Raw genomic sequence first — 21081 nt, forward strand, 5'->3', positions numbered from 1 at the left:
GACAGAGATACAAACTTGAAGTTAAAAGAGTATTCTATTACATGAAGATAGAAGCACCAGTAGTACCTGGTGATACACAGTCATGGTGATACACAAAGGTTAATATTCGAAATGCAACGACAGTATAGTATGTACACGATTGTTCGAAGTTGATTGATATCCTAGGGGTAAAGAAAATTTGGGAGGCGAAGGGCAATCGACAGTCGACAGAGTGCGAGTCGGCCCCTGCAATGTTAGTGAGTAACACAGTTAGCGTCTTTGTAAAACTGCTAAGCTAAAGTGTAATGGCTATTGGCTAGTTTCATGAGTAACATCGACGACATGAACACGTTCTACAACACCAGTATCAAGCTTCTGAAAATGGACACAAGACGGTGAAATGCGGTAGCAGATGTCAAGGTTCAATTTGTGCTGCATGGTCGGGCAAGGAAATTGAGCAAAGCACTATAGTTGGTACGAAGCGACGCACAATGTCCAGATGGCTCGTAAATTTGTCATTTTGAATATGTGAAAAAAACACGCATCAATAATCCTATGCACGATGTTTGCCACTACACAGGTCATGTGAGATAGGCAACGTAACGAATTGTTCATTGTTATGTCACTGCTGACCCACTACACTGTTGTGTGCAGTTAACTGTTCATTGTGGTGGCGTTGCTAGCCCGGAGATCACCGCAGATCACCGTGCTGTGTCAAACCCAAGCGGCAACAACTACACAAACCTTCTTCATCCCGCCTGCAGGATCAGGGCCGCCTGGTATCCTCGAAAACACACGTCTGCACCGCGAGAGCATGTGGTGCACATGCATGCTTGCATGTGGCTGGAAACGAAAACCTGGTGGTTTCCTGTCATGTCCTGGGTAGCTCTGAGTAGCACGTGGCTACAAACTGTATGAGTAGCACTGACATCAGCACTGTACTCACACACACACACATTGCTGATTGCTGTACTCACACACACACACACACATTGCTGATTGCTGTATTCACACACACACATTGCTGATTGCTGTACTCACACATTGCCGATATGCTGACTACACTGGTGCTAAGAGAACATTTAGACCCTGTACATGACAAAACACACACACACACAACACACACACACACACACACACACACACACACACACACCATACACACACACACACATATACACATACACATACACAGGTTGGTAATAGCTTTGGACATGAGCAAGTAGTGGACAATGCTAGGAATCACTGCCTGTACGTGCGTGCATGCGTGCACACAAGGGGAGAGTGGGGGAGAAATAGAGATGACTGAGACAACAGCTTCAACATAGAGGACTGGCATACCGCTAGCCATAACTAAATTATGGTCTATATTTCAACGTCCACAAGCATACTTTATTATCACAAAGAAAAGACACAGTGTCTCTTACCACCGGTTCTTGGAGATCAAGTGGCACAACGGAGGAACACGCCAGAGCACTTTCAAAGCAGAACAGGTGAAGTCGACACTGCAGAAAATGACATGGATAGCAAGCAGCAACCGGGGCCACAAATGAATTGGCATCTTGTGCATGAAGCCGGGCCTGTTGTGTCAACAAACGCAAACACACGGGGTAGAGTTTGTTGCAGGGAGTCGTACCATGTTGCGACTCCCTGGTTTGTTGCTTATCTTTCAAAAACCCCAAAGAGAACAGACTTCTTGTCCAGAGCAAGGGACATCCACAAACTGCGATGCACGTGTGTACTAATACGCGCACACACGCGAGTGCCAAGGGCAATGCGTACGACAGGCAGGCCGGATACGGATAACGAATATGGATAACGGATATGGATAGCGAATCTGGATAACGAATCTGGATACCGGATACGGATAACGGATACGGATAACGGATATGGATAAGGGATATGGATAACGGATACGGATAGACCAATGCCTAGGTACCTTGGGAAGATAGCGGACGGTTGCCATGCGTCGTCTTGTGTCCACCTGTCGAGCGGTGCGACTGCTCAGTGCGCTGGCTGAAAACGTGACAGGCTTCTTCCTGGACACGACTGCATGGGAAGATCGGCATGGCCCTGCTCCGTCACAGGAAACAGTATCCATGGCCGTTGATGCGCTGCTATTAGAGCCATCTGTCAGCGCTACAGGGACAGTCGGTGCAACCGGGATAGTTGGTGGGATAGCGAGTGCAAGCTGACACTGCTGTGCACCTGTTGCAGATTCAACTTCTTTGACAGGGGTGATCACCTTCTGCAAGAACTTGCGTTCGTACGTGGGGCACGCCCTCCAGGTACACTGTAGGAGCACGGCCGCCTCTCTGATGTGAACGAAGCGATGACGTGCTTGTCTCATCCGCCATGCTGAACACAAAGATACGAACAGAAAAAACACAGCGTTCCTCTCCATCCGAAACCCCACACTCAAAGCATGTCCATGTGCGTTGGGTAGAGTTTGTAGTCATTGCTGCAATGGCTGCTACAGAAAAACGAGTCTCGCACTTCATTTCGCGTGCAGTGAGAGTCGCGTGTGAGTCCGCGACAAGTTGAACCCGAGTCAACTTTCCGTCTTACGACATGTTTCCCCTATACCGACCGGCCTACGCGAAACAAAGTGTGAAAAGCAGAGCGTAGTTCGGATAAAAAAGAAGAAAAAAAGTGAATCTGACCCCGACGTGATTCGAACACGCAACCTTCTGATCTGGAGTCAGACGCGCTACCGTTGCGCCACGGAGTCAGCTGACATCTAGTGGCACAACTGGTCAACAAGAAGTAACTCTTGATCAAGTAATCTACGTGAACATTTGTCACACTTTATTGGATTTTTAACCTTGGTTTATTCACTTGATCACTTCAGTCCCATATTTCCACTGATGATCCGAGCTTGAAAATCAATTCTGGAAAGTTGTAAACACACACTTTCAAACCTCTAACAAGTTGTCATGTTGGGCGGCGATGTCTGCGGTATTCATACTTTTCATACTTGGCAGGTTTTGAATATTAAACTCTTGATGACATCAAGATAGACGATTTTGGTTTGGTAGTCAAATATCAAGAGAGCTCAGTTCCAGTTCATACCACATGTGTGTGCGTATGGTATAATACTACTATTCATCCAAACTCCTGAGTAAGAAGCCAGCCGAGTTTTTCTCTCCAACCGTCATCCCATCCAGCAGATAGAGTGCGTGCAGGCGGCGGCAGCGATACCACAGGCAATGCACTAGTAACTTACTTGCTTGTAGAATGGCAGCGGCTAAGTGTCTGCGGTGCAGGACACGGCGCCACCAGACCTGGAGACGGTGCGCACTATGGCACAGAACAGATTCACGCAGGCGCTCCAGCTGCAGTACCTGCGGCATCGCACACCGCGGCAGACAACACAGTCAATTTTAACACCGTATTTCCCAGAACATACGGTAAGTAAAATCACTTTACACTCAACCTCTAATGCCTAAAAAGTCTCGGCGTACAATTGAGCATGAGTTACTGCTTGAACCAGGCAAGTATATGTATCAGGCCAATGGAGACCGTGAGGCTGGACTGTGAAGTTTAATACTGTAAACTGCCTGATGTTTGCGACGTATTAATGTTTGCCAATTTTGCGAGAAGAGCAGAACGCAAATATTAACCATCGTGAAATCAAACTTCAACCGTGAGTGTATATCGAGCTTTTTTTTGTCAAGATGTAAGGGTCTAGTGGATGGCTACAGTGGAATCTTCGCACTTTGAGAAACATAGAGAATTAGCATTTCAAGTCTTTAGCGGTGTGATCCGTAGGCTACTCGTCCAGTGCAGCTACTGTACAAGCAGTAACAGGCACAGCAAACATATTCTGTTCTGCTTATAGTATCAGTACAGTATGTAGAGAGAGAGAGAGAGAGAGAGAGAGAGAGAGAGAGAGAGAGAGAGAGAGAGAGAGAGTGCTGGCACCAACCTGTGACTCCTTGAGGAATATCTTGGTATGTCCCATGCACGCTACTTGCTGCAGGTCGGAGTTCCTCGTCACTTTCTCTGCCAGCACTGGTGAGTTCTCCTTGGCGCACTCGTCCCACGTGGGCACCCTAAGGTCGCCGTGCCCAAGCAGGGCAGCGGCAAGCAGCGCCGCGGTGCGCACCTTCTCGCCCGTCATCAGCACCGACCTGTCTTCCGGCGCGTAGCGTTCCTGCGACTCCAGGCGACGCTTGGTACCGCGACTGGGCCGACGCGGTGTCGTGCCGAGACTGGAGCCAGTCTGTGATGTCGCCGACGCCGACGCCGCCTGCGCATGCAAGCGAACACTGCTGGTGGACAAACTTCTCCGATCGGTCGACGAAGCGGAAGCGGAATCTGTGGAGTCGTGACCGTCGTTGAACTGCAGACTCTTCATCACGGAGTCGCCACGCGGAGTATTGACGGCTTGCTCGGGTATGGCTGTCGGTATAGTGCAGCCAGGTCGCGTTGAGAGAGATGTGTGAATGGTCAGCGATGAGCCAAGGTCATTCGAGTCTATCATCTCCAGTGGACTCCGGCATCTCTTGTTCTCGGGCCAGACCAGCGGTGTTCCCTTCGGTGTCAGAACCTTGAGGACCTTGTGGTGCTGGCTGAGGCGATTGCGCCGCAGAATGCAATCATAGCGGCCAAGGAATTCACTGTACAGGAGTCTGGAGAGAGATAGAGAGAGATGGGGGGGGGGGGGAGGGGGGCACAGGAACACAAGCATCATTTACAGGTGAACGGCATTGGACTATCGGGACAAGGGGAACATGGCCTTTTATGTGAACGAAGCAGCGGAGAGGAACAAAGTGTGGAATGCCGTATTGAGCAGCAGCAGCATAGGGTGTATAGCCTGCATGGTCACTATGGGGAGTAGAGACGCTTCATTTTCGTTTAAGACTTTGAAAACAAAAATATTTCAAAAGTACATGTAGACAGTGTGGAGCACGCCATTCCCTGATGCATCTACCTGCATCATGCCTGCAATAATGCCATTCCCTGATGCCTGTACCTGCATCATGCCTGCAATAATGCCATTCCCTGATGCCTGTACCTGCATCATGCCTGCAATAATGCCATTCCCTGATGCCTGTACCTGCATCATGCCTGCAATAATGCCATTCCCTGATGCATGTACCTGCATCATGCCTGCAATAATGCCATTCCCTGATGCATGTACCTGCATCATGCCTGCAATAATGCCATTCCCTGATGCATGTACCTGCATCATGCCTGCAATAATGCCATTCCCTGATGCATGTACCTGCATCATGCCTGCAATAATGCCATTCCCTGATGCATCTACCTGCATCATGCCTGCAATAATGCCATTCCCTGATGCATCTACCTGCATCATGCCTGCAATAATGCCATCGCCCCATAGTTACTACGGATCTTACAAGAATACTGTACGTGACATACGAGTAACAGCAGACAATGCAATCTTTGCAGTTTAAAAAAAAACTATCTATATCCTGCCTCGGATACTTATCATGGTTCATCTGCTTAGTTTTGTACAAGAACTATAGTACTGTATAAGCAGAAATATTAGTCTGGAATTTAATTTCGTCTTTTTCGTCCAAGGAGCTTTTGGACTAAATTAAATGCCAGACTAACGTCGATTTGACCAGCTTTTCAATACACTCTCATGATCCATGGACGAAATTTACAACCGGACAAACTCTCTTTCTTTGGAGTTGGACGAAATTATTGACCGACGAAATGTTCTGCCTGTACAGTAGTACAGACTAGCCGTACGCAGCAGCAGCAGGGAATGCTAAGTTACTGGTGTTCATGCTCACCGGACCGGGAAGCCTGCGTGTGATATGGTCACCGTCTCAAATACACTGCTGGCAGTCAACTGAGCTGACACCTGTAGCGGCAGTACAATCAGAGATATAGTTTTAGTTACGGTACATGTAATGGTGGGAATCACGAGTAGGGAACAAAACACACCCAATCATACATATAGGACCGTCACCGGGCATGAGTTGACTGCCGACTTCTAATCATGCGGCTACCTGTTTAAAAAAGACTTGTTTTACAACAAAAAAACACCTACATACACGTGTACCAGCTTACGGCGCTCGAACATACCGTGTCCCTGAAATCCTGAAAGCAGATCATCTCACTCACTAGCCAGGGGTTATGTGCGCCGATTATTTGTAAAAAAAATTGCATCGTGTCGCGTGGTGCGATGCACATGCACGTGTACGTGTACGTGTATACTCTGATGTGTGATGTAGGATAATGCATAGCTGATGTGTGATGTAGGATAATGCATAGCTGATGTGTGATGTAGGATAATGCATAGCTGATGTGTAAAATTGATAGAAGGAATGGTGGTAAAGGCAACGCTGGACACAACTCACAAGCTTCTGATCAAACTGGCAGGGTCGCGATGACGAGTTCGGCTTGATGCAGCGAATGTAGTGCGGAGTTGTGCTATCCAATACTTGAGCTAGTGAATCCACCGACGCCTAGCAAAAAAAAGGACATAGTAATGTGGAGAGAAAGTGGAGGTACCCACTGAGGAATGAAAGCGCCTTGACACTGGCTTTAGGGCACAAAGCTCTTTGAATCCACTCAACGGTGTCTGAGAGAGGTGGTGTGTTTGTAGGAGCACGTCGGCAAGTGTGTGTGCGTGTGTGTGTGTGTGTGTGTGTGTGTGTGTGTGCGTGTGTGTGTGTGTGTGTGTATGTGAGAGAGAGAGAGAGGAGGAGGAGGAGAAGGAGGAGGAGGAGGAGGAGGAGGAGGAGGAGGAGGAGGAGGAGAGCACACATGAACAGGAGACTCAAAACTCAACAAACTACTTTCTAACTAGGTCATCCAGGCAGAAAAACAAAAACAAAACAAAAAAAACAAATGTCTAACCTTGAATTTGGAAACAACAGTCTTTCTCTTGAGACCCTGGCGGCGTGGTGTGGAGCCATTTGCACGGACAGGTGAATCAACCTACATAACAGAGATCGGTGACGTTATAACAATAATCCTCAGGATTGAGTAACATTCCAGTGAAAGCCAACACCTATTGCATGTCAACTACAGTGAAACCTGTCTAAGACAACCGCTCGGGGGACCTTCCAAAATTAATGTGGTCTCTGTTGCCAGGTGGTCTCCTTATCCAGGGTCGTTTGACTGAAATAGCATCCCTTGGTCCTGGTTGTGGTGGTCTTCTGGGGCAGGTGGTCGCCTTATCCGAGTGGTCACCTTATCCGAGTGGTCACCTTATCCGAGTGGTCACCTTATCCGAGTGGTCACCTTATCCGAGTGGTTGCCTTAACAGGTTTTACTGTGTGCTTTATAGTACAACTACTAGCAAAAGTAAATGAACTCGGATGGAGAGCCACGGATTAATTTATCGAAAAGAAAAAGGACCAAGGAACTACAAGTTACGCTATAATGTCCACTAACGCCACCAGTTACTAAACAATCAGCTCATGTTAACGCATGTCATCGCATGAGCTGATTGTTTAGTAACTGGTGGTGTTAGTGGACATAATAGCATAACTTGTAGTTCCTTAGTCCTTTTTTTCTTTTCTATAAAAGTAAATGAGCTCCCAAGAGTGTGGAACTCAGCCTATGGGGTCTCCAGCAGCGAAATTTCACACCACGTGTTCCAAGTACGTTTCGTAGTAAGTACAACGTCGGCTAGGGTGCGCCCAGTCCGTATATCTGCCACAATCATGCTGATTACGTTTAGCATTTGCATACGCTGAGTGGATTCGGCTATTTTAATTAATACTCATCTGATCGCGAAAACAGGCTGGGAACGCACAACGTGAACTATACCACATGATGTGACTTTCGACCTTTCGCCGCCGTTGCCAGACCCATAATAAGGAAGAATATCCAGAGTTGAACTCTCTTGAGAGTATATTACTCCTGCTACTAGACTTACCGTGGTGGCCGACGTAGTAGCTGCTGCAGCTGCAGTGTCATCACACTGATCAGCAAGCGATACGATGAAGTCCTTTGACGAGTGTGAGAGCAGACCAAGCAGGTCGGACGCAACATTGTCCTGAGGCATCAACGAAAGCAGGTGGAAGGGAAACAGATACATATACAATCAGCTACAAAGAGGTTCCTTTCCGCCAGCGGAGAGGGCTCAGCACAATAATGTGGTTCACTATTAGTACACACAAAAGGCAGCAAAAGAGGTTTCTAGAGTTTGTTTTTCTAGAATGCATTTGGCGTGTATACAACCAGCTATGGTGAACGTAATGGTACAGTCCCAGACAGCAACGTCAAAAACTAATGAAGTTACTCCTAGAGACAATACCGCATAACAGCACCTCAATGAAAGAAGTACTCAAACCTCTTTGTTAGAATACAATCTGCCCCATGCTGTATTTACCAGCACTCTGTGTATGCAGCCTTGGTGTTACATGTACCTTGTTCTTCTCCACCAGCTCTCCTGTAGAATAAACAACAGTGCCAGCATAGTGGCTGACTTGGAACGCCGGCTCATTCACTTGGTTGCTGGGCGGGCGAGTGATGACGGCATAGTTGGCGCTCTGAATGCTTGTTAGCAGCCGACCGGCAACCGCCTCTGAGTCCATGTTGCGATTGAGTTGACACTCCTGGAATGGGAGGGAGGGGGGGGGGGGGAGAAAGAGACACGATGTGCGAGTTGCAGCACGAAAAAGGGAGAGGGAGAGAGAGAGAGAGAGAGAGAGAGAGAGAGAGAGAGAGAGAGAGACAGAGAGAGAGAGAGAGAGACAGAGAGAGACAGAGAGAGACAGAGAGAGAGACAGAGAGAGAGAGAGAGAGAGAGAGAGAGAGAGAGAGAGAGAGAGAGAGAGAGAGACAGAGAGAGAGAGAGAGAGAGAGAGAGAGAGAGAGAGAGAGAGAGAGAGAGAGAGAGAGAGAGAGAGAGAGAGAGAGAGAGAGAGAGAAACAGAGAGAGAGAGACAGAGAGAGAGAGAGAGACAGAGAGAGACAGAGAGAGAGAGTGAGAGAGAAAAAGAAAGAGAGAGAGAGGGAGAGAGAGAGAGAGAGAGAGAGAGAGAGAGAAAGAAAGAGAGAGAGAGAGAGAGAGAGAGAGAGAGCCGTATATGCTACATGGTAGGAATGATATCACAGCACACTCAGAACATGGTCAGATATCGGTGGCAACAAGTAGACACAAATGAGCAGAACACATCCATTCACTACTAGTGCTAAAGAAAAGCTACCGACAGAAGCGGTTAGCTGTACACGCGATACTGTATGGTATACAGTGGATATCGGTTATAAAGTCATCGGACATAGTGATAAACCGGCTATATTGATACAAAATGAAAATATCAAAAGCAAAACCAGAAAAAGCCAGTCAAATTATCATTATAACCAATATATCGTATATAGCGATAAATCGGCTATAAGGATACAGAATCACCATTCAAAACACCTCTTTGTGCAGAAAAATTATCGTCTATAGTGATAGCAACACACGAGTGTGAGGCATTGATGTCTCGATTTGGAGCCACATGTGTGTTGTCATAGGGTATTCTGGTCTGGTGCTTCCTGGATGATGCCTTTGGGCCAAGAAGTTCTTCACTCTAGACTGGACAAGGTGCAGTAGCATCCATCACGTATCAGTACGCTACATTAGCGCGATCGAGTACCCACACGTGTATAATGTGTATGTATGACGCGAGCAGTTGAAAATCGCCTGTAGTGATATACCGGTTATAGTGATAAAATGTGAAAAATCAGAAGGGCACGTTATAACCAGTATCTACTGTAATACATGGAAGGATGTGTAGTGTGTCATAAAGCCTTAACAAGCTTAGCTCACCTCATTGAGGACGGCAAACACCCCCGAGCGTCCATCCATGGCCACCAAGCAAGCAGAGTTGTCCTGGTAGTCCACCGCAGTCCAGTCTAGACCTTCAGCACCATACTCAGTCTGGAGAAAGTGTTAACACAGCGTAGTTACACACACACACACACACATACACACACACCGGCCAGAACGATTGTCAAGGCTCGATAATCACTACTGTACTATATCCGATGTATCACTGTACTGTAGCTACTGAATGCCAACACATGCCGGTGGCTAACACAATCATTGCCATTCATAATGCCATCACAATATCGCAATGACCAGATGACTGCACCAGAAACTCAAAATGCGCAAGTTATGTGTACATGCATGCCAATATAGCACCCGTATGCACACACACATACAATCCCTGGCTGCGCTTTGGAACTGTTTTCGTCGCCTACGTCCTCATCTCTCTTCGCTTTGTTTTCGTTGCCTGCGCCCTCATTTCTGGTATTCTCACAGTGGCACCTTGCAGAGCATGTAGTCAGTGCTAATCAAGCACACGGTTGTAAGAGCGAAAACTGGTTTGTGGAAAACATTCATTGAGTCCTGATGATGGTGGTGAAGAGTATAAAATCTGTACTTCGAAGTATTTTTTTTCCTTGCCACGTTTGTATGCAGTCAGCCTTACCTGCTGTGACTTGATGAAGCGCTGCACAAAGAGATTGTGAAGTCGCTCGTTGGCATAGTTGATACACAGCTGCTCAAGGCTGTTGCGAGCAAAGTTTTCAAAGCCATACACATCGAGAAGACCTGCAACATGAGAAACATCAGTCATCGTAAGTAAAATAAAGTAAATCAAAACCGTCATATTGAACAAGTGAACGTGCACAGGTGAACAGGTGAGCAGGCATAGAGGCACATCGCAACTTGAACTACCGGTACCCTTGTATGTACTTCGAAGTACTACCGTCATGTGTAGCGTTCTCCACATCAAATCCTGGCAGCAACAGGCCTTCTGTTTTCGCTGACATTCTCTCATCCAAGCCTGCGCACAGTGTCTGCTATTGTAGAAACCCGGTTACGTGAGACACACAACTTCCCTCTCACTACTACTACAGTACATTTTCTAAAGCATAGAAACAATAATGTCACATGCAACATCTGCAGCCTAGTAGGGTACTTGCACAGTTTGCACAACAGATATCTAAAATACCCAATAGATGTGGCAGCCTTAACAGTTGGAAACCAGCCGATCCTAACAAGGAGACTAAATCTTGGCTGAGATAAAACACGTTGTTGCTAGCGAACAAGAAAAGGAAAGGCGCGGAATTATGAAGCGAAGAGAATTCCGCTGGCCTAGAAAAAATCAAGCAGAACTCAAGACCTTGCAGAAAACTGGAAAAAAAACTGTACACATAATTATTATGACTGCGGTAACGCTGACAATACATGTACATGTGTAGCGTTGGCACGCTGGTGACCCTTGTGTATTCTTGCCTCCGAGAGACTGCGGCCCGCTACACATGTACACAGATTGAGTATACTACAGCAGAAAACTTACCTATGAAGGCGTGTGAATCAGGGCCCGAAGAGCACAGACTGTCATTGACATACGCAACAAGCCAGTCAAAGAGTCTGGGCAGTGATGCAGCAAAAACAACAACAACAACAAATTAGTTATGCCATCATCCACTAGAAATTATGATTGTCATATTGTTGCGAAGTCGCTCTGCATGGGAATGTGTGTAAAGTTTTGATGGCTAGTTAGAAAAATAACCACAATATATTTGTAACAGCGCACCTTATCCTTTGGATGGGGACTGAGAAAGAAAAGATGAATAGGTCGAAGAGAGAAAAGGAGAGACTGACCTTGAGTAGACCAACTTGGCAATGGCGTCGCGCCTGTTCCGACACTCCGCCGGCTCACAAGGCTTGCTGAAGCTCTCACAGTGGGCAGCAGTGGCACGCAGTGACGCATTGGCACCGGCTGTGATCTGACGATGGGAGATGGTCTTGAGCAGCAGGTCCGATGAAAGCCCTAGCAGCTCGGCACCATGACGCAGGTCATCTATGTCATGGTTGGAAAGAAGGATGAAGGGCAATCAATGCCAAACATACCCAATGTGAAAATGAACACACATTCCAAGAAGGCCAGGGGGTGTTGAGCAGTCTGGCACGATGAGCTGCTCACACTTGCAATGGGGCGGTAGTTGTTAGTGGTTCAAAAAGTTGTTATTGTCGTGATTCTGTCGACTGCTGGAACTGATACTACATGTAGAGTAAACCACCTGTCAAGGCAGTGACCACTCGGATAAGGTGACCACCTGTCCAAGAAGACCACTGAAACCAGGACCGAGGGCTGCTATTTCCAGTCAAATGACCCTGGATAAGGAGACAACATGGTAATAGAGATCACGTTTTGAAGGTCCCTTGAGCGGTCGTCCTACTTGTAGATATGTTCCACTGTATATAAAACTGCCTCGGAGCTGAGATTGGATGTTCCAGCATGCAGTACCAACTACATGTAGGTGACAACATGAACGTTGTGAACAATGTACTATGTACTATGTACTACGACTGAGCATACCGCTGTCTGAGACATCTTCCGTGAAGTCCAGTTCGCCGAGATGCAGCAGCGCCGACAGCAGCTGTGATGGAGCAAGAGAAGTACACGCAGACAGAGACAGAGTGGTCTTGCTAAACATACCGGTACATTGTCTACCTTCATGTGAGTGCCTGCATGAACACTAAAGTATGTGAGTGAAAGTTGCACTCCCTTGCCAATGAGGTTTGTGTGTGATTTAAAAACCAATACTTTGTGAAAACTGGGCCAAGCCAATACTTCGTGGAAACTGGGTCAAACCAACACTTGATGGAAACTGGGTCAACCTAATGCTTCGTGAAAATTGGGTCAAAAATTAGGAAGCTATAAATGACCTGGCTACCCAAAATGCAAGAAGAAAAGGAAAGAAGCAGGAAACATAGTTTGGACAGGTCTACTTCTCATCACAAACTGCTCATCAACGTCACTGATGAGAAAGTGACTGTACTCCTTACAGCGCCAATGTCCTTCATGACCGACTTGCTCACTCCCACACTTTGCAATGCCGCACACGTCTCTTGCCACGCATCAGTACCTGGCACAAGCAAAGCAAACAGAAGAAGAAAAAAGTGGACACATGGTTGCAGTCGTCAGTGCTGCTGCAGGGCAAGTGCCTAGCTAAGCGGCCTGTGTGAATCACATGACATTGTAGATCTACAACTGAAAGGCATACACATGTGTACAAACAAACGGCGAGGAGACAATAATTTGACAACCGCAATCAATAAGCTGAATCGACATTCGTGTATAGTTTATTCATGCAATGTAAAACGTTGGAGATAATGTGCAATATAACGATGAAAGTGGGAAGAAATTGTCTCCACCGTTTCACATAGCATGAATAAAGTATACACAAATGTCGATTCTGCTAGTCTTATTGATTTGCGGTTATCATGTGTACAAAGCAATTCTTGAAGCCAGCCTCTTCCATGGACAAATGTAAACACAGAAGTAAACAAAAATGTGATTGATGCGGTAATAGAAGGTGATCCTATGGAGCCATACCTGCGTCTTTTGGTATCACTTTGCCCAGGTGCGTGCCCCGTATGGGGTCCTGGGTGCCCGGAACCCCCGCCCCCTTTTTTCGCTCAAAATGCAGGATTTTGCTTCATTTTTTGAAAATGTTCCCGGGGGAGGCCCCCGAACCCCCCCCCCCCCCTTGAAGGGCACCAGCGCACGCGCCTGTTGCCAGTTCATGTACAGCGACATCAGGCAAGATGCATGCACAGGGGGTGACGGCCAGTAGCTATTTGTTGAAGATGCTGTTGCATGTTTCTGGCACTGCACCGGTTGTGCAGAGATTGTGGCCAGATCAGAGTGCATGTGTAGCGACCGGGATACGTATACACATGTTCATTCAAAGACATGCAAGGAAGTTGTGAGTGCAACACCGGAAAGAGAACATGAATTACTACTGTACAGGTCTGTCCTCGTTAGTAGACAACCCCGGGGGCTTCAAATTGCTTGTCCTATAACGAATATTATCTACTATCCGGACATGAATGTACGCGTTTCAAGCGTCAGGGGATTTTAGATAGTTGTCTACTAATGAGGTTTGTCTGGTAACCGACATGTCGTACTAACGAGGATAGACCTGTACATGTACTGGCAGTGCAGTCACTCACAGGATGAGCCTCCGTAAGATACAGGATGGCTTGCTTTGGGCAGCAGCCGGTACTTGGATCCTTCTGGCAAGTGCCAGAGTTGCCTCTCCTCGTCGCTCGCACCGTTGACGAGCTGGGTGGAGGTGACAGGCGGGCATGGTGCACACAAACAAAACATCACCGAATGATCCAAGAAGAACACACAGAGTGAAAGAATCAGACAAGGAGAGAGATGGAGAGAGGTCCAAGGCCAAAGAGACGGATTTCCTTCAAACAGGACTGTTTTACAAGCTTCCAAGATCCTTGATGAGCAACGAGCCAAAACGTGAGGATCTACAACGGCAACTAAACTCCTTCAATGTTATCCCAAGCAGGGCCTCTAGTAAGTTTTCAAACCCATGTGACCAGATAAAGGTAATCTAGTCAACCGATTATCACCAAATTTACCTGATAGAAGACATGATAATTGCCTTCTCCATCGGCCTGATAGGTGACGCGGGTCTTCTCCATCAAGTATGTCTGCATCTCCGCACTGACAATCTGTCCATTTCTAGTCAGCACAAACATGGTCAAAATAGGCACAACAGTATGTCGCCCCATCGACACAAGCCCAAAAACAAAATAGGCACTGCTCAAACAACAGCTGGCCCCAGAGCATAACGTGTTGTCACTAGGCTATCACTCACCTGTCGTACTGTAGCTTGATGTACTTGCCAAAGCGACTGCTGTTGGAGTTACGGCACGTGCATGCATTGCCTAGTGAACGGCATGGCGGAAAAGAGAGAGAGAGAGAGAGAGAGAGAGAGAGAGAGAGAGAGAGACTGGCTTCGACAAGTACTACGTTCTTAGTGAAATATTGATTGGAATAATTCACTGAAAGCTTCATACAGCTACACAATGGAGGTAGAGTGATCGTGTGGTACTAGCACATGTGTGTGCCGACCGCTCAATGGACCATTGTAGTGTGGCTCATATGTACAGGTGGGCACCATATGCAGGAGAAACCTAGGACTGAAATTTCCATAAGCAACCATCAAAGAGCCTGTGGAAGTGCATTGGGCTGGGGATTCTCACCAAAAGCTTCCAGCAAGGGATTGGACATGACTATCTTGTCGGCAACTTCCCGCACCTTCTCGCTCCTGCAGGGCAAAAAAATGGTTACAGGTAAACGTGGCATGTAGTCACCGAAATGCTGTCCACTCTGCTTCGTGTGGTCCTCCAATCCTACACCCTACGCAGTAAGGAATAGCATTAGTTTCGCAATGAGTTGTGCATCTGTGTCCATTCCCAGCACAATCAGATAACTGAGTACACATAAACAGGCGGAGCTGTGTCATGCCGTGCACACATCTGCATCCGTGACCAAGGTAGCGCAGCTTTCAGAATAACTCTGACAACATAGGAAAGCGATCCAGCTGACAAGCTCTTTTCCACCGCTCTACAGACACTGAACACGGGTTTCATGTACATTTCAACAACGCGGCGGCAGTTCTGCCATCATCAGGTCACAAGAATCCAGTGTGCTGACCAGGCAAAAGAGTGGCTATATTTATACAGGCAGCTGTACAGAGCAGAAAGCGTGAGTCAATGTGCTCTGAAACTCGCTGAAAGTTGGTATTCGTGTGCTAAACAAAGATCTGAAGTGAAGAGCATCCAAGCTAAGTATGCACCCTCCACAATCACCCACGCCACTTTTTTCTGGTGACAAATTCACGTATCAACAGTGTAGACTGGTTACCTATACCATAAACATTAGAAGGATTAGATATTTGTAGAGCTTGATGGTTAGTAAGGAAGAGCTTGATGGCTTCAAAGCAGCGACCAGCCAGCGCTAGTATTGACAGTGTCCCTGACTTTCGAGATATACCTGCTTCACGCACAGTTTTCGAGCTGCCCTATCACCTTCACAACTGCAAGTAAAACCTTCATAACACCATCTGATGATCTCCATGCTCTGACACGCTGAATGTGAAGTGGACAATGGACAAATCCACACAAAACCGTATGTAGGCTGACCACAACTGACACGCACTACATGTCATTGAAGAGAGATGCTGACGGTTGCAGGAAAGCTGAGGAACCCATGGCACTTACATTACTGCACCCTGGCAAGCGCTGGTCATGACAAAGTACTCCATCAACGACCGAGCGCTGAACGTCTGCAGCAAGAGAGAAGTGAACGTGACACAGGACAGGGTTGCGTCAATCAAACCAGCTGATAAAGATCTCACCGTGCTGTTCCGTTCTTTCCACAGCGCGTGAATGGCTCTGCACGCCGTGGGTCGGGCACTAGCACAGCAACAATGCCCACCTGTGTGGCATTGCACTGGATATGCTTAGGAGACACCAATAAGGCTCTTGGCCAAAAAAAGGATTGAAATGATACAAGTTTGCAGCAAAGAGACCACTTGCGTTTAGGGTTTTCCATGTTATGAAGTGGCTGCAGTAGAGCTTGACGGAAAAGACGATTCGAATATAAGCAGGTATACTGTTCAAGCTAACAATAGGTGGAAACTTAAAAGCATGCCTCGAAGAGAGCAACATTGCGATGTGCCGGTGCAGTAGGAGTGCTGTTACTCACTTTTCCAGCCCCGCTCTCTCCGCTTATCACGATGGACTGATTCACTGACAATCCACAGTGCATGTTGGCCAGAGCCTCCTCGGCAATACTGAACAAGTGAGGTGGAAGTGACTCCCTACACTCCTGTGATAGGATGCAGCCAGAAACACACGTACACATACACACACTGATGCACATGATGATTCAACAGTGACCGAATTCAGGATCTATGACTGATGGAAAGTGTATCTAAGGGCCGGGTTCCACTGCAACTCCGCGGCACTTGGCTGCATGCAGCGGAGCAGCGCAGTTCCACTGGCACTCGCCATTCGCGGTACCGCGGTCGTGCTCCATGTTTTTGATGACGTTTTACCTGCCTGCGCGCGAAATTGAAAAAAATGCTCATGTTCTGGCCTGCGCAACGAATAAGAATTTCAATTTTAAAAATTCTCGCGTACAAAACAATGCAAAGTACGGGAAACAGGTCGAGCCGTGACCGCGGCTCGCAGTTTTTGATCAAGAATCGTAGCGAAAGCTCGCGGTGAGCTGCGGCCTCGCTGCTCCAGCTCGAGCCGCGGTCACTATGGTAATGATGACGTTTCAAGCCGCGGATGACGAGCAGCGGAGCCGCAGTGGAACCCGGCCCTAAGTGGTGGGTCTGATAGTTGAACCACTAGCACTGTAAAGATGGTCAGTGTACTTAGCAGTGCATACAAACATAAGCATTCCAAACGATGATCTCTGCAATTACTTGACAATGTAGCAATGTGACACTCCTATAGCTGGTCCATATTGGAACATTTCCCTATAGCTGGTCCACACTTAGCTTTACCCTATAGCTGGTCCATACGTGAACTTTACCTTATAGCTGGTCCATACCTGGGCATAATCCTATAGCTGGTCCACACATAAACATTACCCTATAGCTGGTCCATACTTAAGCTTTACCCCATAGTTGGTCCATACTTGGAGCATTACCCTACAGCTGATCCGAGCATCACAATCATTACAGGCGGTGCATACTTGAGCATTACGCCACTACAATGACATGCCCAGGAAGATGTACAACGTACCTTGCCAAAGCCCCGGTATGCTTCCATGCCCTCCGTGCTGTACAGACTCTTGATTTGCTGGAACGGATTGATGGCCACCAAAGCAACACCTAGATTGACACAGGTAGCAAACATACATATCATGGGAGAATGGTAACTTAGAAATTGAGAATTGAGAATCTGGCTGGAAGACAGATTTAAACTTCATCGAACACATCAGATCTAGCGTACCCAGTAAAGACCCAGTAAAGGCAAGAACAGAGGAAGTCAAGCGGGTCGCGACTCACAAGTATACAGGATATCCAGGTCCACACGTTGAGAACTGATAGTCCATACATGTATATGAATACGGAATGAAAGGGGATGGCAAATACAGCGTAGCCTAGCCCCAATACGGAGAAACCGAGTACATGAGGTAGTACATTAATGACCTCTGAAGTCAACAGAACAGCCTTTATGCATGTTTACGGCTTGCATGAAACTCGGTCAGACTGAGTTTTCCGCATTCACAGGAATGCAACCACCCTCGGTATCAAGGTGCAGATGCAGCTCCAAAAGCGGCGAGAGGTGAGTAGATCAGACCTACCACCAAGTGGTCAAGACCGAAAATCCCATTCGCTGCATCCATGTTACCCTCGTGCCAGTGCATGCAAAAATGGCCTTTACAAGTACTCTGCAGAAAGGTGTTTGACCTGTGGAGACAGACCTATCGAAATGTTGATAATTGTGAATTGCGATAAAGTAGCAGTTAGGCGAGAGGAAATTGTTGAGTTATACCTGCAAACGTGTAGTAGCAGCCTGCAGCGTAGCGGCCTTCCAGCGTCTGCAGCATGCTGTCAGGTGAGAGAGGAACCAGCCATGTCAAGTCCCACTTGGCAATCACCGGGTCGGGCAGCGACTGGGTGCGAGTGCTGCGCCGACGGGAGCGCCGGCTGCGTGACTTCTCCACAGTGGGCGTAGTCGGTGATGACACCGATCGCTGCACGCGAGCAATTCAGGGGGAAACGGAACACAGGTACATGTAGCATGCATAGGAAAGAGGAGTGCGGGTATACTTTTGTGTTTCCAACGTGACATCAATCACAAATACTTGTGGCCAAAGAAATCCAGACCGGCTTGATAGGTCAGTGCTGCAACCCAAATCATTCGTGTCCGGGTTTCGTGCAAGAGGTGTGTGGCCCAACGCACTCCGTCACCAGCACAGTACTAATTTCTTTGGAGACAACAGCTACAGCAGCACGGCAAAGTAACCAAGACCATCTGGTGTGTACTATGATGAGAAATCGAATGAGTACATTCCAGTTGAAACACGTGATGACAAGTGTACTTTATAGTGTACTGCAGTGGATAGGGTGGATGCGGTCCCTCTTCCCATTGAAGCAGTCCTATAAATATCTGCCAGTTCCACACGTGATGAAAATCATTAATTGTACTTTATAGTTTACGGTGGATATGGTGGGTGCGGTCCCTCTTTCCATTTTGCAGCAGTCATACCTTGATGAACACATCATCGAATTGCCGGCTGCCATTGCCATTGCCACTGGGTGTTACTTTCACGTTGGGAAGTTCACCGAGTGGTCGTCTTGACTGGGCAGATCCTTTCAGGATGGGTGTGAACGCCTTCTGGAAGCAAACAAAAAAATTAAACAGGGAAGAGGGAGCAGGAGGAGGAGGAGGAGGAGGAAGAGAAGGAGGAGGAGGAGGAGAAGGAGGAGGAGGAGAAGGAGGAGGAGGAGGAGGAGGAGGAGATAGGGAGAGAGAGAGAGAGAGAGAGAGAGAGAGAGAGAGAGAGAGAGAGAGAGAGAGAGAGAGAGAGAGAGAGAGAGAGAGAGAGAGAGAGAGAGAGAGAGAGAGAGAGAGAGAGAGAGAGAGAGAGAGAGAGAGAGAGAGAGAGAGAGAGAGAGAGAGAGAGAGAGAGAGAGAGAGAGAGAGAGAGAGAGAGAGAGATGAGAAGCAAGTGGTTCAGAGCAGTACGTACAGTCATGTAGTCTAAAGAAGCACATATTATAACTATATCCAGGAGCAGCTACACATTAGCAACAAGCAACATGTCCGTGGTTCCCTGTGAGAGAAGGTACGGTAGTAGTAGTAGTAATAACTAGAATGCTTCAGTTTAACTACATTGATTACGATGTGCACCTTTCCTTTGCTCCCATTGGCCCACATTACATTGGCAGTGCGATATCGATACGATACAGTACTGTCGGGCACCGAAGAACGGACTGCCGAAGAACGGACTGCCGAAGAACGGACTGCCGAAGAACGGACTGCCGAAGAACGGACTGCCGAAGAACGGACTGCCGAAGAACGGACTGCCGAAGAACGGACTGCCGAAGAACGGACTGCCGAAGAACGGTCAGGCTAGAATTTCACCAATTTTTAAGACCGGTGTAGGCTGGATTTTTGCAGATAAGAACGGAAGCCGTAATATACGCCATAATGTACACTCAGACGTACCGGTATAACTCTGCATAAATGTACATGTAAGACTGCACCATCGAATAAGAACGAAACTGCTGTGTTGCCTAAAAATAAGAACGGGCTAGGCTAGAACCATGACCCCCCCCCCCCCCCCCCCCCGTTCTTCGGCGCCCAACAGTACTGTAATGCAGACAAATGCCTTTGCGGCTGACCACTGTCCATCATTTCCAAACATGAAACACAATCTTGATTTGAGCAGTCACAGCCGTAGCACCCAATTCTTGGATTAATATTGTCGTGTTATGTTCGATCGCATGGGGATAAACATGTAGGGTTCAGCATAAGAAAGTTGAGTTTGGAGGCTTCAGGGGGTATCGGCCGATGGGCAATAGCCAATTGAGTCATCTTTCCAAGATACCCTGTGAATCTCTCTCTCTCTCTCTCTCTCTCTCTCTCTCTCTCTCTCTCTCTCTCTCTCTCTCTCTCTCTCTCTCTCTCTCTCTCTCTCTCTCTCTCTCTCTCTCTCTCTCTCTCTCACCTCTTCCTGGAAGACCCACATAACCTGTCACCAGTTTCTGGCAGTGAGCAAGTGTGTGTGTGTGTGTGTGTGTGTGTGTGTGTGTGTGTGTGTGTGTGTGTGTGTGTGTGCGTGTGTGTGTATGTGTGTGCGTGTGTGCGTGTGGTGTGTGTGTGTGTGTGTGTGCGTGTGTGCGTGCGTGTGCGGGGGTACGGGTATGTGAATGTACGTCATAGCTAATATCGAAGAGTACTCAGTACACCCAGCGTGGAGATTCCTAGCATAACTTTCGTAGGCTCACCTGACGTTCAGAGCAACCGAAATCCATATCCACTGAGGGTCTAATTCTACTACGATTTCCTACGTGTCAGACCTACGAGTTACTCACTGCCATTGAATATTGGTGGACGTTTACAAAAAGACAAATCAGTTCAAAGTAATGTCAGTTATCATCTCTAAAAGGATGAGAATGAGACTGTTTTTACTTTTTAGTTAGTTTGTTGGCAGTGGTCTCATCAACACTTCAACAGACTGCATAACATGCAGTACAGAATGTCAGAAAGAACCAGTCGAGACCCGGGCCAGGCAGTCCGTCTACGTGCAGACGCGTCTGATTTCAAAA

The 21081-nt window shown here is 47.5% G+C and overlaps 1 protein-coding gene and 1 non-coding gene across 4 annotated transcripts; both read right to left on the reverse strand.

Annotated features, from left to right (window-relative positions):
- Positions 1 to 421: 421 nt before the first annotated feature.
- Positions 422 to 21024, reverse strand: LOC135804870 (unconventional myosin-XIX-like). 3 transcript variants are annotated; one of them, XM_065318841.1, is made up of 27 exons: positions 20761 to 21024; positions 19016 to 19144; positions 18299 to 18500; positions 17543 to 17631; positions 16491 to 16613; positions 16004 to 16068; positions 14984 to 15048; positions 14596 to 14665; positions 14357 to 14459; positions 13931 to 14042; positions 12761 to 12840; positions 12291 to 12351; positions 11573 to 11771; positions 11265 to 11338; positions 10392 to 10513; positions 9728 to 9838; positions 8340 to 8528; positions 7847 to 7966; positions 6820 to 6900; positions 6318 to 6425; positions 5748 to 5818; positions 3908 to 4613; positions 3206 to 3323; positions 1919 to 2337; positions 1407 to 1484; positions 1021 to 1068; positions 422 to 915 (listed from the first exon to the last, which is right to left on the reverse strand). In XM_065318841.1, exons 1-26 carry the CDS (start codon positions 20785 to 20787, stop codon positions 1039 to 1041), a joined length of 3552 nt encoding a protein of 1183 aa, XP_065174913.1. In that variant the 5' UTR covers positions 20788 to 21024; the 3' UTR covers positions 422 to 915; positions 1021 to 1038. The 3 variants fall into 3 exon arrangements, with proteins under 3 accessions (XP_065174913.1, XP_065174914.1, XP_065174912.1); XM_065318842.1 differs by having other exon boundaries at positions 422 to 1068; positions 19016 to 19141; XM_065318840.1 differs by having other exon boundaries at positions 422 to 1068.
- Positions 2639 to 2710, reverse strand: Trnaw-cca (transfer RNA tryptophan (anticodon CCA)). Its single transcript has one exon. It is a non-coding gene; the product is annotated as a tRNA-Trp (tRNA).
- Positions 21025 to 21081: the final 57 nt, after the last annotated feature.

This window comes from Sycon ciliatum, chromosome 1, assembly GCF_964019385.1.
Source record: "Sycon ciliatum chromosome 1, ocSycCili1.1, whole genome shotgun sequence".
NCBI classification, from domain to species: domain Eukaryota; kingdom Metazoa; phylum Porifera; class Calcarea; order Leucosolenida; family Sycettidae; genus Sycon; species Sycon ciliatum.

Bases quoted from the DNA above. Each gene is read 5' to 3' on its own strand.
- LOC135804870 (XM_065318841.1), bottom strand. From the start codon at position 20,787: ATGGATTTCGGTTGCTCTGAACGTCAG. The intron at 11,339-11,572 runs GTCAGTCTCTCC...ATCACTGCCCAG, and splicing joins GCCAAGTTGGTCTACTCAAG to ACTCTTTGACTGGCTTGTTG. The intron at 9,839-10,391 runs GTAAGGCTGACT...CACTTTCTCCAG, and splicing joins GCTTCATCAAGTCACAGCAG to ACTGAGTATGGTGCTGAAGG.